Source organism: Enhydra lutris, unplaced genomic scaffold, assembly GCF_002288905.1.
Source record: "Enhydra lutris kenyoni isolate GAN:26980312 unplaced genomic scaffold, ASM228890v2 scaffoldscaffold66, whole genome shotgun sequence".
In the NCBI taxonomy this organism is placed as follows: Eukaryota; Metazoa; Chordata; class Mammalia; order Carnivora; family Mustelidae; genus Enhydra; species Enhydra lutris.
In genome coordinates this window covers 998,361-1,016,243 of record NW_019154150.1, presented here as the reverse complement: position 1 = coordinate 1,016,243, position 17,883 = coordinate 998,361, and the positions used below count along the sequence as shown (strand labels likewise).

Here is a 17,883-nt window from a genome sequence, read left to right as displayed (position 1 = left end):
GGGGAGGGGAGCAGAAACACCCCTGGCTGAGAATCACTGGTTTATATCTAAACTACTCACTGTAGGGTTTCTGTATGAGAAAATGGCATTCAAAGAGACTTTTCTTACTTGGACCCAGGAAAGACCCATGTCTTCAAAGCATGGGGTTCAAAACCACCTGTGTTAGATGCGTTTGAAATGCTGCCCAGGGTGGGAGGTTGGGTGAGCCTGGTGGTGGGTATTATGGAGGGCACGTATTGCATGGAGCACTGGGTGTGGTGCATAAACAATGAATTCTGGAACACTGAAAAGAAATGAAATAGAAATTTTTTTTAAAAAAAGGAAAGAAAAAAGAAATGCTGCCCAAGTGCAGATCCCAGGGTCTGCCCCAGAGCTGCTAAACCAGAATTTCTGGTAAACATGTGCCCTGAAGTGAGCTCACATTGGAGCATGGGTGCTGGGGTAGATGTATGGGGCCATGGGAGCCAAGTCTGGAAAGGTAAATGAAATCTACTGGCCAGGAAAGAAGGAGGAAGTGTGCTCTAGGCCCTGCAGGGAGGGCCATGGGCCTTCGTGAGTGTACTTGAAATGATAGCACTTGGTCTTCCCCAAGCCCTATCTCACACCTGACATCACTGCCTCTTATGTTTAATTTCTTTCCATAAGCAGTGTATGTTCACTATGTAAAACAACTCAGAAATTGACTAGCACAGGAGCACCTGGGTGGCTCATTTGGTTGGGTGTCTGCCTCGTGATTTCAGCTTAGCTCATGATCTTGGAGTCATGGGATGATGGTCTTGGTGGGGTGGGGGTCTGTGTCTCTCCCTCTGCCCCTCCCCACACACGCTCTCTCTCTCTTTCTGAAATAAATAATCCTTAAAAAAAATTGACTAGCACAAGGGAGAAAGAACTAAGATAACATGATGCCTGGACCAGAGGCAGTCATTGCTAACATTTATCTGTGCGTCTTGTGTGTAAGTAGAAAGAACATTTTAATAAAAATGCATCTGGTGTGCTTTTTGTCTTAAGTCCTTTTTTCACCTTAAAAGCTGTCTTCTTGAAACTCTTGTCTGTGGGAGGAAAGCAACAGCCTGAGAGGTTTGGCTCATGTTCCAGAGAGGATAGGAAATGTATCTGGATGAACTATAGGTCCCCTGCCTGAACTGGTTAATTTTCAACCTGTTGCTGGTCTCGAATGGAACATCCCAACAAAAGTCAACATTCCTCCTCTATTAAATCTCCTCAGCTTCTTGGTTTCTCAGTTATAGGACAAAGACTGCATCGTTCACGAAGCCCCAGAGTCATGCATGACCCCAGCTATGCCTTCAGCTCTTGGCTGTCCCTCCAACCAACACCTGATTGGTGTCTCTGCCTCTGTGGGGCCCTTTGGGACTCTCTGCCTCTCAGCTGGCTCCTGCCTCGGCATTTAAGTCTCTTTCCCATCTCCTCTCCTACTGCAGTTCCCTGACTTGTCTATAGCCCTGCTTTGACCTTGGCACTCCATTGTTCTGTACCTTTTTATGGCCGTCTGGTGGTTTGGGGAACCAGGTCCATTTTCTGAGTCTGGCCTTGAAGGCATTCTCTAATTTGTTCCCCAAGCCTCCTTTCTCACCGCTATTCTCACCTTCACTTCTGGTCCCTGAAAACACGAGGGCTTTCCTGGTTGTGAGCCCTGCCTTGAGCTATGGGGCCATACCCAGTGGGCTCTTAGCCTCCTTCTTTCTCCACAATCAGTACCTGTCCTGAAACACTGAATCTAGTCGCACCTCTTCTTTTCTTCACCTCTTCCTTGTAGCTTCCATTATCTGCATTCATTATTCCTCCCATGTTGGTTGCTGCTACAAGCATACGGAGTCCGGTATTGATAGAATGAAGGAGAGAGGGCTCATCTCCCTAACTGGCTGCGAGGAGCCCTGGGGGGTAGTTCTGGCTCAGTAAGTACCAGTTCTCTGACCACAGGAAAATTACATAAGTGTCATACTCCCCACCTGTAAAATAGGGGAAGTGGGAGTGCCTTCCTTCACGTGAAGCGCCATGATCAAATGGAAGGACGCATGTCAAGTACTTAATGGTCTTGTTTGGAAGAAGCCATTGCCAGCTGAGGTTTGGGTTTCCTGGCATTTTGAAGCAGCGCCTAGGAGTCTGCTCCTGCAGGGCAGGGGCCCTGCCTCTGTTATCCGCCTGTTCCTTCTATAGCCCTAGGAGAGTGCTGTACACGTAGAAGGTGTTCCATAAGTATTTCTGATTGGTTTGAGTCAGTGGTTCTTCTCCTGTCTTCTAGAAGAAGTGAAAAGTTTGGTTTTAAATCAGAGAAGATTGTCTGCACAGGCCCCACACATCAAAGAGGAGTGGAACCAGGAGGATGCACGAGATAAAGCAGAAAAAGCAGGAAAACACATCAAGTCTTTGCGTGGTGAGTGGAGATGACCTTTGTGAACAAGTTGGGGGAAGTCGATGGCAGGGAAGGGGATAGATGGGTGTTGCTGGTGTCGTGCATGTACACTGGTATCCTTCCTATGTATCAGCAACTCCTGCTGGTGCTGGTTCATTCTGGAAGGCATCACTGCTCTCAGTGCAGGAATCACTTTTTGTGGTTGTCCTTTTTCTTTGTTTAATTTTTATTTAATGACTTATAAAACTTTTCTAACTGTAGAAGTTACATATGTGTGGTTTGCTTTTAGAAAAGTCAGTGACTATGGAAAAATATAAAACAAGCAGGGAAAACAATCTATAGTTCTATCACCAGGAACAAGCATTATAATATTTTGGTTATTATGTTATGGAAAATTCCTTTGTTGTAAGATTTTTTTTTTTTTACATAGATAGGATTGTTCTGGATACATACTTTTGTATTCTGAGATTCTGAGATGAATATGTCCCTACATGCACTTTCCTATTTACTTAAGAACCTATTTACTAAAGAACTGCATAAACTGCATTTGTGGTGTCCATAATTTTTCATCTGCTGGTAGCATTGACAGATTCTCTGTAGATGGGGAATAGGGATCTTAGGAGTGTTTTCAGTATTCTCTGATGTAAACAGTGCCAAATTAGACAACTGAATAGATAGCGACTTTTTTTTCCTTTTTTTTTTTTTTCACCCTCCATGGGGTGTTATATAAGAAATTGGTGGCTTCCTCTTGCTTCCATTTGTCCAAATAATCCTCATTAGTCTGTGCATATTCATTCATTTACTCATTTATTATTAACCGGCCTTTTTATGCTCACCGCTGCTTGGTGACTGCCATTACAAAATGGGTAAAGGACCCTCATTTCTTAAGGAACTAGAATGGACCAGGAAGTCCATTTGCTAATAAATATTATCATATTCTCACCCAGCGGAGTTTGAAACTTTTCCCAAGATCCCCGAGGGAGATGAGAAGGTACTCAGAATGGAAGAACTTGCCACAGTTCGGTAAGGATGGAACCATGCTATTTCGGCAATTGGGAGTAGAACCCCCTCTTGCATAAACCGTACAGTGTCTCACCGAGAGTCATGTGGATTTTTAGTAACTTAGCTAAGTCAGAGCTCATGCAATCCAGGTGAAATTAAAGGAACAGAGAAAGGAATGCTTGTGTTTATGAGCGCAGATATGCCCTGTGCTTTTGCACATGTTGGTTTACCTCAATTCTCATCATGGTCACTCTGAGAGATGGTATTATTACTATTTCTGTTTTCTTCATAACATAACAGAGTGGTTAGTGATTTGCTCAAAGTTTTAAAACTGGAATTCTTGGGAATCTTGGGAGTGTTGGTAAAGCCAGGACTCTAGGACTTCAGAGCACCAAGTCCACAGCCTTTCCTGCTATGAGTGCAATTGCTCTTAGAGCCTAAGAAGGATCTGGAGATTCCTTGGATGCCGTGGGGACCAGAGGTTGAAAGGAGGCCCAGCTGGAGGCTTGGGAGAGTGGGATGGGGAGAACCAAGAGACTGTGTCATTAAAAAATTTTGACTTCTAAAAAATTGTTTTTTTTGTGTTGAATTGACACATTAATTTGAGAAGAACTGACATTTTTATGTTCTGAGGCTCTCCCATCCATGATCATGGTATATCTTTTCACCTAATTCAGCTCCTCCTTTATGATTTCTAATAGAGTTCAAAAATTTTTTTTTCTTCCTATAGATGTTGGATAATTCCTGCAAATGAATTCCTGGATATATTAGAGTTTTGACTGCTTTTATAAAAATATATTATTTTCCATAATATTTCTAGTTAGAAATTGATAATGCGAGTGTGGTCTGCAGAGCAACAGCATCAGCATGACTGGGAACTTGTTAGAAATGTGGACTCTCAGGTCCACCCCAGGCTTACTGAACCATACCTGCATTTTCTTTAAAGATTTTTTTTTATTTTTTATTTTTATTTATTTCACAGAGAGAGATCACAAGTAGGCAGAGAGGCAGGCAGAGAGAGAGATAGAGGAGGAAGCAGGTTCTCCACTGAGCAAAGAGCCCGATGCAGGACTCGATCCCAGGACCCTGAGATCATGACCAGAGCCGAAGGCAGAGGCTTAACCCACTGAGCCACCCAGGCGCCCCACCTGCATTTTCTTTAACAGCATTTCCAGGTGATTCATATGCACATTGAAATTTAAGAAGCATTGGTTAGAGGAATGCAATGTCATTTCTTAAAGATCTGCGCATGGAAAAAAAAAAAAATCTCATGGGACACCTGGGTGGCACAGTCAGTTAAGCATCTGCCTTTGGCTCAGGTCCTGATCCAAGAGTCCTGGGATCGAGTCCCACATCAGGCTCCTTGTTCAGCAGGGAGCCTGCTTCTCCCTCTGCCTGCTGCTCCCCCTATTTGTACTCACTCTCTCTCTCTCTCTCTCTCTGACAAATAAATAAATAAAATCTAAAATAAATAAATACAATAAAAATCTGCTCACATTTGGTCCAGTAAATAGATTCTTTGGTCCGGTCCCTGCTTTTTTTCACCTTCATTTATTTTTCTCTCTGAATTTTCTAGATGGAGTATTTCAAGAGAAACAGCTCTTTCTTTGGGAGCAGCAGTCAGCATGGAGATGGAAGGAGAAGATCATCATGAGAGATCATCATTTAGCAGCTTAACAAACATGTTAGAAAAGCAAAAATTTCAAAGTAAGTTAGGATGGGATTTTGGAATTTTATAATATAACTAGACTTAGAAGCATTATGAAATATTTCAAATTCAGAATACCTCAGAAAGATTGTTGATATGTGACCATATGTTACTTGAAAGTAAGAACACTACATACCCTTTCAATTTACCCATTCTGTCTCACCCCATCCAGCCATTCCAACCCACCTTCTCCCATTCATTTACCTGCATCATCCCACCCATTTGCACATCAGCCCTTCCCACTCCTGCCAATGCTTCCACGCTCCTGACTCACGATGTCATGAATGTGGGGAGCATGGAAGTCTCTAAAGTTGACTGTAGACTTTCAAATAAATAACTGCATTCCTATGTGATAGATGCTGTGGTAAGTGTAGGTAGGTATGTTGAAGAAGCAAAGAGTCAGCTTTATAGAAGGACTCTCAGAAGATAAGAAGTTCTTCGCTTCTTATGGTAGAATGAGGGAAATTGCATCCCAGGTTGCAGGAACCACTCATGCAGAAGTCTGTAGTCTTGGTGACAGACCGAGAGGCAAGGGTTCTCAGAAGCTACTACATTGACCTCTTCCTTCTTTTTTTTTTTTTTTTAAGATTTTATTTATTTATTTGATGCAGAGAGACACAGTGAGAGAGGATATGGAAGCAGGGGGAGAGGGAGAGGGAGAAGCAGGCTCCCTGCCGAGCAGGGAGCCCAATATGAGGCTTGATCCCAGGACCCCGGGATCATGATCTGAGCCAAAGGCAGACACTTAATGACTGAGCCACCCGGGTGCCCTGACCTCTTCCTTCTTAACCTTGTTCTCTTCACCAGTTTTTCAGCCAGCAGTTAGGTTTCCTGTATGAGGTGGAATATTCTAGAACTGGTGCACTTGCTGCCTCCTGGGATGGCCCACTGTACTGTTTGTACAGCTGTAATTGGTACAAATCATTTCCTTAACTCTTTATCCATTAAGTCCGCTTTTCCTGGTTCGAGTTCAACACTCTGAAGCTGCAGAGAGAAGTGACTGCTCCAGGCGGGCTCTCTGCCAGGCGTCGGAAACACAGTTGCTCACATTCCCTTTTTAAGGCCCTAGAAGACTAGTCCACGCTTTCATATCGGAACACCTTCAGCTCTTTGAAAAGTTTTCTTTTCCAGATTAAATAGCCTCACCTTTTAAAAATATTCTTTAAGCATTTGAATGAGATTTTCAAACCATCTTTTTATTTTGAAAAAAAAAAAAAATAGAACACCAAAAATTACGATGTATGTACAATTTAGGCATTGAGATTTTGCAACATTTCCTTCATTTTTCTTGCTCTTTCCCCTTCTTTCTTTCTTCCTTTGTTTCTTTCCTTCCTTTATTCCTCCTTCCCTCCCATCCTCTCTCCCTCCAGCCCTCCCATCCTCCCTTCCTTCTTTCTTTTTGAAAAGAAGTTTACATGTAGTCTCCTTTGCATCCTGTGCTTTTAAGAAGCATCCCCTAGGGGGCGCCTGGGTGGCTCCATTGGTTAAGCATCTGCCTTTGGCTCAGGTGGTGATCTCAGGGTCCTGGGACTGAGCCCCGTGTAGGGCTCCCTGCTCAATGGGCTGTCCACTTCTCCCTCCCCTGCACCTGTGCTCTCTCTCTCTCTTTCTCTCAAATAAATAAATAAAAATATTTTTTAAAAAGCATTCCCTATCCTACATAGAAATTGGTGTGACCCTTTCCTGCCACCCCATTCTTTTTTTTTTTTTTTTTTAAGATTTTATTTATTTATTTGACAGAGGCGATCACAAGTAGGCAGAGAGGCAGGCAGAGAGAGTGAAGGGGAAGCAGGCTCCCCGCTGAGCAGAGAGCCTAACGCGGGGCTTGATCCCAGGACCCTGGGATCATGACCTGAGCTGAAGGCAGAGGCTTTAAACCCACTGAGCCACCCAGGTGCCCCTTCCACCCCATTCTTTCTGACACATTCATTGTTGTATTGATTTTTGTTTTTATGAGTTACAGAAATGGTTTCATACTGTACCTATCTTCCTGCAACTGGCTCTTTGCATTCAGCTTGATTTTTGAGGTTTATTTGTGTCCACATGTCTAAGTCCAACTCCTTCCTTGTAAATTCTATAGAGGGCCCCATTGGAGGGCTGTGCATTCCTACACCCATGGACTCCCCACTGAGAGACATTTGAGTAGTCTCCAATTTCCCACCGTCACCAACGCTGTGATAGCGATCCTCCTTGTGCAGGTCTCTGTGTGTCTGTGCTACAGAGCCTAGGGCATTTGCCCAGTGGGGTCAAAGGGCATGGGAAACGCACCTCGATCCCTCAGGAGGTATTGCTGGTTTTTATTCTCTGGGTTGTACGTATGTGCCCTCCTGACAGAAGTCCTGAGAATTCTAGCTTTCCCTGTTATCAGTCATGCTTGGCATGGTCAGGGGCTTACTTCCTGATTCCTTGTGGACTCGAAAGCATCTCCTATGCTTATTTGGTTATAATCTTATGTAATTTGGCTATTCCTGCTTCTTGGCTTACTTTTCTGTTTTGTTTTTTTTTTTAAGGATTTATTTATTTATTTGACAGAGATCACAAGCAGGCAGAGAGGCAGGCAGAGAGAGAGGGAAGCAAGCTCCCTGCTGAGCAGAGAGCCCGATGCGGGACTCAATCCCAGGACCCTGAGATCATGACTTGAGCCGAAGGCAGAGGCTTAACCCACTGAGCCACCCAGGCACCCCTTTCTGTTGAGTTTTAAGCTTTTCTTTTAAAGATTTTATTTATTTATTTGAGAGAGAGGGAGTAATTTGAGGGAGCAGGAGAAACAGACTCCCTCCTCAGCAGGGAGCCCATCTCAGGGGCTTAGAACTTGAACCCTGGATCCCAAGATCATGCCCAGGCTGAAGGCAGATGCTTAACCGCCTGAGCCACCCAGGCACCTCTAGGTTTTACATTTTTTTCTTATGGATTCAGAAGCTTTATTCTTTACATCTTCAGATGATTATGTGTGATCAGTTACGTACCCTGTAAACATCATAGGCCGGGGTCTGTAAGTTACCCGTTTACTCTATGTGTGCTGCTTTTGCACACCAGTTATGTAACTATTCCTTTCCAGTTTGTACTTTCTGTGATGTTTAAGAAATCCTTCCTCATCTGGACATCAGTAGAGTCTCCTGTGTATTCTTCTAATTAGTTTGAAGTTTTTTGTTTTCCACCGTTAGTCTGCCTTTCATTTTGCCTATGGCACAAGGTGCCCGATAATTTCATTTGCCTCCAGATGGAAAGTATAATTAATTGACTAGTCCATCCTTTCTCATTAATCTGAAATGCCACCCTGGCATCTGTTAAGTCCCCTATGTGTGCAGTGTATTTCTGGGCTTTCTATAGTCTGTTCCATTGGTCTTTGTATCATGGAACAAATAGCTCATGGCTTTAATTACCATAGATATATATATGTTTTATTGTCTCCTCCCCCACCCCTGGATCTGAGCTTGGCACAGAGCTGAATATTTTATGTTCCTTTGCTCATTTACTCTTTTCAACACCCTACAAGGTAGGCACTACTATCCCCATTCTACAGGTGAGGTGACTGAGGCTCAGGATGGTTAAGGAAGGGGAGACTTGGTTCCGGAACCTTGGTGGTCTGACTTCAAAGCCCAAACCTCAACCCTACTCTGTGGTTAAGAGTTGACTTGGGGGAGGAGTTTGGTATGTGGCGATGTTGCTCTTCATCCAACCTCGGCCCCCTCTGCCCATGTTTTTGGGGCGGACCGGCTGGGAGATCAGGATGGCCCTCATGTTCTTCCTGCATGTAACTGACAACCACTTTGTCATCTACATGTAAACACCTCTTCTGGTTGCTGGGGAAGGGTGGCAGCATAAAGGATGACCTCCGCCTTCCAGGGTCTTCCAGAACCTCTTTGAGTCTCTGTAGCACGTATGCATTCACATACGGGAGCTTGGATATGAGCTCCTTGGAACGCTTGTTTTCTTCCTTTGATTTCACAGTTAAAAGGAAAGACTCAGAGGGGAGAAAGAAGAGCCAGAAGAGAGGGAAGAAATCTCAAACAGAGGAGGAAACTGACCTCAAGATGGGAGGAGATTGGAAGCATGGTACCTTCTCCACCGAGCTGGCAGTGATGCCACTCCTTGCAGGTGGCTACCCCTGGTCCCAGCGGGTCTTGGTTGTTTTGTCCCATGTGGCTAGAATGTCCATAAACAGGATGCCCGCATTGACCAAGCCTCTGTTCTGCCACCTAGCTTCATGCCCACAGTCACTTCAGCAAAGTGGAGGTAAGTGTCTCTGTTGTACAGAGGAGGACAAGGAGGCACAGAGAGGTCAGATGTATTGTTCGAGATCACCCAGCAAGTAGGGGCAACGCCACGGTTTGAACTCAGGCCTGCTTCCGAAGAAACTGGTGAGAGTAATTGTGCTAATTTTGTTTGCTAAATAAGATGCTGCTTTTTATAAGCACTTTCTTGCAGATGTTTATGAAAGCATCTAGTGGAGGAAAGGGGGGAAGGAGCCAGTGTTTCCCCCCGGTCCTTTACTGCTCATGGCAAACTCTGAGCCTCCCAGTAAGCTTGTAGGAGTGCTGTCGGGGTGCCTGTTCTTGGTTCTGTGAGGAACCAAAACTTGAAGAAGGCAAAGCAATTCACTTGAGATCACATAGCTCGGGGCAGAACTGGGGTTCTGTTCTCTTGCTCCGTAAGATTGATCACAATTTGGAAACTAGGTTATCTACGGTTTGACAAATAATAAGTAGGTATGCGTGTTATATCCCTAGGTCTTGATAACGGAAATCTCACAATGTATTTTGGGTAAAATTACATGACTTTGTTTTTAAAATAGTAATATGGGGGGTAACCCTCTTTGTTTTCAGAAAAGTCTATTTCATGGTGGGGGGGGTACGGGAGGGGGTTTGTGGTTGGCTATTAGGGTGAATGTGCGCCCTCTACTGGCCAATCTGCAGAAATTGAGGCTACTGTCGAGCTGGCCCAAACCCTTGCAGTGGGCTTGCGGTTTTACCCCATAAACGTTACACAGGTGCCAGGAAAATCGAATGCTCACAAGCTCTTGTATTGCCAGCTATACATTTTTGAGGAAATACCATTAACTTTTCAGTTTTCCTTTTTAAATGGATTTTTGAAAATCAGCTTTCACCTGAAGTTGGGCCTTGAATTCAGGCTGTCTTAGTTTTCCTGGAGCAATGGAGTCTTTTCGAGAGAAGTGAATTTTCAGAGACGCTTACCCCCTCTCAGGCTGTGGTCCAGGAGGACCCAGCCTCCACACTGCAGTTTCAAGCTTCTGCTCGGGGCACACATCTCTGGGGCAGCTACCTTGTGGGCTGAGTCCCCAAGAGAAACTGGTGCCTAGAGGTGGGTGAGCTCCGGGTGACCTGTTGACTTTGGATCGAGGTTGATTTTGCTTAATTTTGCTGTGGGGGGAAGGAGAAGCTCAGATGGTCTCAAACAGCCTGGTGTGACTTTTTCCAGCAGGGTGAAGCCCAGAGGTGTCTGCCGGCTCCCCGCTGTCAAACTGTGCCGTCACGGCCCTGTAACGGCTCAGTGATTCCAAAAGCACCAGTGACAAACAGACTTTGAATCTTGGCTCAGCCACTGCCCAGCAAGTTGGCCACTTCCTCTGAGTCCTTCAGCTCCATGTCCTTATCTGTAGAATGGGGGGAGGATTTCTACCCCGGAGGGCTGCAGTAACAGTCACGTGAGATAATGTGCATAAATTTGCACACAGTAGGACTCAGAGAGGTTACTGAAGTGGAGCCGCTTCTGTCAGAACATTTGGGTGGGCTGGATACAGGGCGCTGGGCCTCCAGCAAGAAAGAAAGACAAGCCTCCTTCCTTATACCGATATCACGGTTTATGGTCCTCAGCTAAGAAGGGCCTTAGCTCGGCAGGCCAACTGGATGTTTGTTTTTGCCATAAAATAACAGCGTAAGATCATTCTAAAACCAGCATGATAATTTTTGCTCATCATCTTTGATTTCTAATTGGGCCCTAGGCTTTGCATCCCTTAGTGGTGGATATTGGTTGGCCAGTAACCCATTACGATTCTAAAAGGACTCTGGAATGATCTCTTGATTTTTGTTGCAGAGTGGAGGGGCCAAGTGTTGCCAGGCAGGACTGGTTTGGACATGCGTTCCACACTTCTTGGCTGAGCGACCTGGGATGCTTTCTGAACATTTCTGGATGCCAGTTTCCTCTGTCTAGAAAGCAGAGATGGAAGCAGCCACACAGGGCTGTTCTGAGGACCCATGACTTTAATGCACACTGAGGTCTGGCTGGTGTAGATGAACGCTCATTGCGGGGTCCGTTCCCAGGCTCCGTCTCTCTTACTCCGGAGCAGGGCTTCTCAGCGTGGGCACTTGTGCCCCTAGGGGGACATTTGGTCATATGAGGAGGTTTTTTTCTTTTCTTTTTTTTTTTTTTTTTAAGATTTTATTTGTTTATTTGACAGAGATCACAAGTAGGCAGAGAGGCAGGCAGAGAGAGAGGAGGAAGCAGGCTCCCCGCTGAGCAGACAGCCCGATGCAGGGCTTAATCCCAGGACCCTGGGATCATGACCCAAGCCAAAGGCAGAGGCTTTAACCCACTGAGCCACCCAGGCGCCCCATGAGGAGGTTTTTTGGTTGTCACAGGTGGGAGCGGAGGGATGCTGCTGTTCCATAAAGCAGAGGACAGTCCCCACAGCCGAGAATTCTCTGTCCCCAAGTATCTGTGGTTTTGAAGTTGTGAAACCCTACTCTGGAATTATGGCTGAACCCTCCCTCACTTTCTGAATGGTGGTTTGAGTGCACATTGGTGGTGGAGATATCTTCCATACTGGGCAGTCTTTTTCACGAAAAGGTTTACAGAGTTCTAGAATACAAGTCATGATTAGTTATGGCTTTGACGAGTCAGCTTTGTTGAAGAGAAAGCCGTGGGAGCCCTGAGAGCTGTCCCCAGCAGGTGCACATGGCCCCATGGTCACGCCGTTGAGCTCAGCCGCACACCCGGGGCCCATAACTTATTTTAGAAGGGAACCTCTTTCCGAGTGTGAGTGACTGGGCCTTCGTGTGCCCTAGAAATTTACAAACCTCGTGAAAGGAACAGAACTGATCTTTCTGCGTGCCCACTAGCCTCTTCCCGTACATATACCCTCTTAATCACCCTAAGCACGGTGGGATCTCTGCCCATATGAAGAAAGGAAGCCCCTCAGAGCCTCTGACTTCTTGTAGGTCACGTGACTACAGCGCGAGCCTAGGCCTCTCTGCTTGTACAATGGAAGATTTGACCTCCCCCCAACTCCCAACACCATTCATTATTTCTCCACCTGGTATGGACCCTTTTCAGGAGAAAAAGATTCTCCCAGCTACGTGTTTCCCACACAGTGGCTCCATTTACCTGCCCTTTTCCCTAGTTGCCCTACTGCAACATGGCCCTACCCGAAGTGTGCTGTGCTCGATCCAGCTCTGTTGTACCAGTTGTGTTCTACGTCTGGAGCTGCACTTCTCTGCTTGGACCACACCCGTTAAAGCAGCACCACCGGCCACCACAACAGACACCCCGGCATTCCGTGCTCTTGAACGTCTTCTCTTCTAAAGTCATTGCCTGAAGCAGCACCTCCCAGAAGAGCTTTCTGTGGTGATGGAAATGTTCCAGATCTGTGTGGTCTGGTCCAGTAGCTCATAGCTACACATGGCTACTGGGCATTTGAAATGTGACTCCTGTGATGAAGGAACTGCATTTTAAATTGTATTTAGTTTTATTTATTATTTGTAAAGATTTTTTATTTATTTGTCAGAGAGGGAGAGACAGCACAAGCAGGGGGAGCTGCAGGCTCCCTGCTAGGCAAGGAGCCCGATGCGGGGCTCTATCCCAGGACCCTGGGATCATGACCTGAGCTGAAGGCAGACGCTTAACCCACTGAGCCACCCTGGTGTCCTGCCTGGGGAGCTTTTAAAAACCCTAGAGTAGAGCCTATATCCCAGACCCAGTAAATCTGACTGCTTGAGGGTCCCACCTAAGCATCGGTATCCTTGTAGATGATTCAGGAAATGCTTAAATTACAAGATGGTCATCAAGATTAAATCACAACAATTAAATTCTCTTAGGGAGCTTATGGGACATCAGTTTGAGAAACTGACATATAATGTGCTGACAGTAGGTGTTTGCTAATTGTTGTTTTTTGGTTTTGGGTTTTTTGTTTGTTTGTTTGTTTAGTTTTCTTCTCTTGGTTATAATTTATCTTTGGCTCTTCTCAGGTTGCCTGATCCCTCTGTACTTGTCTTGGAACTGTCATGAGTCACAGTCTAACACTGTCTGTATTTCCCTCCTGCCCCCTCCAGGATGGCAAACTATTGTGAGTCGTGGTAGGGAGAAGTCTGCCAGCATTTTAGATTGTTTTTTGACTTTAAAAACAGAAGGTCCTATCATGACTGAGGAGCAAAAGCAGGACTTAAATCCCTTGACCATAAAGATCAAGTGTGTTTCCTGCCTTCCGTCACAACCTGTTCCCTTCCGTGAACTAGAGGTAAGATTGAGTCAGAAAAATTGATTGGAGAGCTCTTTTTCCCATCCGGTTGCCCATTACATGTCATCTCTAATTCCCCACAATGGCCTGCTGTGAGATGTATTATCATCCCTATTTCACCATTTAGGCTCTCACAGCGAGATATGAGAGATCAGGTTCCTTCCTGGGTTTAGGAGCTACTAACGCTCAATGTCTCCCCATTACACAACAGATGTCCTTCCAAGGCAGGTAGTGAGCCTCCCATCAGAAGAGTCCCCAGGCTTCATGGAGACAGGAGCAGTGCTCACGTAGATGCTCACGCATTTTGAACAAACCGGGTTTAGCCCTGATATTTACCCTGGGAGTTTCCTTCTTCTTCTTCTTCTGGTGGGATCCTTGTCTCCTGGATTCTGTCTTCCTTTTGCTTTGTTTGCTGTCTGGTTTTGCTGGAACACATCTGCCTGTAGCTTCTTGAGGAAAGGTTAATGAGAGATACTTGTTTTGAGGTCTCATGTGTCTGAAAATATCTTTATTCTACCCTTACTCTTGATTAATAGTTTAGCTGGGTAGAGAATTCTCATTTTTCTTCAGTTTTGAAGGCATTATGTTTTATGTTCCATGTTGACCCTTTTGAGCTTTTTTCTTTTCTCAAAGCTGTAGAATCTTCTTTCTGTTTTCAAAAACTGCTTGATTAGGTGTCTTAGTGTGGGCATATCCATATCCATGTATTATACTTCCATTTTGAAATAAAAATTCAGAGAAAGTTGCAAAGGTGGTACAGAGAGATCCTAAGTACCCTTTGCCTGTTTTTTTTTTTCCAGTGGCTATGTCTTATGTAACAATAGTATAATATCAAAGTCAGGCTATTGATAAGTGTGTGTGTGTAGTTCTCTGTCATTTTATCACATGCATGAATTTATGTAATTGGCATTGCACTTAAGATACAGAGCTATTCCATCACCACAAAGATCTCTCATGCTCCCCTTTTATAGTCACAACTGCTTCATAACCTTGCATTATCCCTAAGCACTAATATGTTTTCCATCTGTATAATTTTGTCAATTTGAGAATGTCATTGTTGAGGATTGAATTGTGTTCCCTCAAAAAGGTATGTTGAACACTTAGCTTCCAGTGACTCAGAATGTGACTTTATTTAGAAATTGGGTCTTTACAGAGTTAATCTTGTTAAAATGAGGTCATCAGAATCCAGTATGGCCAATGTCCTTATGAAAAGCAGAAATTTGGATGTAGAGACTGACACAGACAGAAGGAAGACTAAATGAAGAGATGTAGAGAGAATGCTATGTAATGAGTAGACTTATGTTGTCACAAGCCAGGAGATGTCTGGGGCTACCAGAAGCTGGAAGAGGCAAGGAAAGATGCTGCCTTAGCACCCTCTGAGGGAGCATGGCCTTGCCGACATCATGATTTTGCACTTAAAGCCTCCAGAACCGTGAGACAATGACATTCTGTTATACTAAGCCACCCCGTTCATGGTAATTTATTATGGCAGTCCTAGGAAATTAACAGTTATATAAATGGAAACATCCAGTATGTGACCTTTTGAGATTGGCTCCCCGTCCCCATTCAGCATAATGCCCTTGCATTTAGTGAAGCCATTTTTTATTTACTTTTAATTGGTTTTTAAGACCATTTACATTTAGTGCAATTATTGATATTTTAGAGCTTAAGTCTGCCATTTTAATATTAGTTTTCTATTTTCTGTTTCTTTTGTTTCTTTGTTTTCTTTTTCCTGTGTTCCTGTGGGTTCTTTGAAAATTTTAGAATTCTATTTTGATTTATCTGTAGTATTTTTGAATGTATAGGTTTTTAGTGGTTGCTCCAGAAATTATATTATGCATACATAACTTATCACAGTCTACTGGTGTCAACATCTTTCCAGTTTGAGTGAAGTAAGAAACCTTACCTTCCTTCAAATCTGTTTACCCTATCTCATTTATAATTGTCTTAAATATTTCCTCTATATAGACTGAGAACCACTTCAAGATGTTTGACTTTTTGCTTCAATGGTCAAATGTAATTTAGAAAACTCAAGAGGAGAAGGAAAGTGTATTGTATTTACCTATAGATGTGCTCTTTCTAATGTTCTTTATTTCCTTTCTGATGTTCCAAGATTTCCTTTTCTTTTGCTTTTTAAATTATTTCTGTTTCAAGAACTAAATGACTAAAGTCATTCTTTTAGGGTAGATGTTATGACAACAGATTCTCTTTAGTTTTTCTTTGAGATGTCTTTATTTCTCCTCTATTCCTAAATGATAGCTTCACGTGATTTAGAATTTGGGGTTGGCATTTCTTTTTCTTCAGCATTTGAAAAAAGTTGTGCCACTTCCTTTTGACCTCTATGGTTTTTTTTATGAGAGATCAACTGTCATTTGAATTATTCTTTCCCATTGTGCTGGGTGGAACTTATCTCTTGCAGCTTTCAAGTTTTTTTTCTTTGTCTCTGGTTTTTGAAAGTTTGACTCTGATGTCTTGGTGTGGATTTTTTCGGGGTTTATCCTGTTGGGTTCACTCAGTTTTCTGAAACTTAAGTTTATGTCTTTTGAAAAATTTGGGAAATTTTAGCCATTATTTCTTTAAAAAAAAAGATTTAATTAATTTATTTATTTTAAAGAGAGCAGGAGAGGGAGGGGCAGAGGGAGAGAGACAGGGAGCAAATCAGACTCCTTGCTGAGTGTGGAGCCTAACACAGGGCTTGATCCCAGGACCCCGAGATCATGACCTGAGGTGAAATCAAGAGTCAGATGCTTAACTGACTGAGCCACCCAGGCGCCCCACCATTATTTCGTTAAGTACCTTCTAGCACTACCCTTTTCCTGCTTTCATGACTCCAGTGTCATGAATGTTAATTCATTGTTACATCCCACAGGCCCCTGAACTTTTGTTCATTTATTTTTAGTCTGTTTTCCTCTATGTTCTTCAGGCTGGGTAATTTATATTGTTTTATTTTCAAGTTCACCAAGTCTTTTCTCTGTCCCTTACATTCTGTTATTAAGCCCATCCACTGAATTTTAAATTTTTAGAAAGTATTGTGTTTTTCAATTCTAAAATTTCCATTTAGTTCTTTTTTATATCTTCTATTTCTTTGATGAGGCTTTAAATTTTTTCATTTGATTCAATCATGTTCACACTTGCTTTAAATCATGTTCTTGCTTGCTTTAAAATTACAAACAATTCTAAGATGTGTCAGTTTGGTGTTAGCATCTGTTGATTGTCATTACTCATTTAAGGTGGGATTTCTCTGGTTCTTGCTATGATAAATGATTTTTAAATTATATCCTGGACATATTAGATATTAAGTTATCCTATTTAAGTCTTATGTTTTAAATCTTCTGCCAGTGGAAGAAGGAGAATGCTGTCTTATTCCTGTCAGGTGGAGGTGGCAGTCCAGGTTCTTTCATTCTTCACAACCATGCCCTAGGGTCAGATAGCCTTGCTACTACATGCTTCGCACATGACCTTGGCTAACCACCATAGTGGTGCAGAGGCCACATAAGTACTGGATGGTGAGGCACAATTTTGGCCTCTGCCTCCCTTGATGCCTTGTTACTACTAGGCAGGGATGAAATCCTTGACTCCCCACTTGATCTTTTCTCATGCCACCCAAGTGAGGGGAATTGCTACAGTCGAGCAAGGGTGGAAATCTGGGTTTCCCATTTGACTTTGCTTATGGGAGTGGGTTGGGGCTGGTTTTCTTCATGGTGCTTGCTTGAAAGTTTTCTGGCTCACTAAGCTGCCCCATTCTTGTTTCTTTGGCTGGAGAGAGAAGACTTTGGGGGGATTTCCCCCCCCAAAATCCCATTAACATTTCTGAGTTTCTGTCTTCTCCAGCACTTAGTCTAGAACATATGAGGCAAGTAGAAACCCCAGAGAATTCTTCACAGTCCTTAACCTTCATCTCTGCATCCTTCTGAGTCTCTTTATGTTTGTTTTATATATAAATCCCAGAGTTGAAAGCATCTGTGCTTAGCAGGAGAAATAGGGAAAAGTGTGTTTATTTCATTGTGGTCCAGAATAGGAAGCCTGTAGGTATATAGATATACATGTACATTTAAAAAAATTTTAAGATTTTATTTTTAAGTGATTTCTGTACCTAATGTGGAACTTGAACTTAAGGCCCCATGATTAAGAGTTGCATGCTTCACTAACTGAGCCAGCCAGTGCCCCTAGGTGTAGATATATTTTGTTTTTATTTTATTTTAAGATTTTACTTATTTATTTGACAGAGAGAGATCACAAGTAGGCAGAAAGGCAGGCAGAGAGAGGAGGAAGCAGGCTCCCCGCAGAGCAGAGAGCCCAATGTGGGGCTCGATCCCAGGACCCTGGGAT

At 43.6% G+C, this 17,883-nt stretch overlaps 1 protein-coding gene across 1 annotated transcript in view; it reads left to right on the top strand.

Moving 5' to 3' along the window:
- The window catches only part of LOC111159026 (KIAA1257 ortholog), an 88,420-nt gene that overhangs the window by 24,183 nt on the left and 46,354 nt on the right, over window positions 1-17,883 (top strand). The window contains exons 6-10 of the mRNA XM_022521383.1: window positions 2,261-2,392; window positions 3,319-3,394; window positions 4,950-5,080; window positions 9,033-9,179; window positions 13,370-13,554. Coding sequence (XP_022377091.1) covers window positions 2,261-2,392; window positions 3,319-3,394; window positions 4,950-5,080; window positions 9,033-9,179; window positions 13,370-13,554 — 671 coding nt within the window. The remainder of the gene's footprint in view (window positions 1-2,260; window positions 2,393-3,318; window positions 3,395-4,949; window positions 5,081-9,032; window positions 9,180-13,369; window positions 13,555-17,883) is intronic.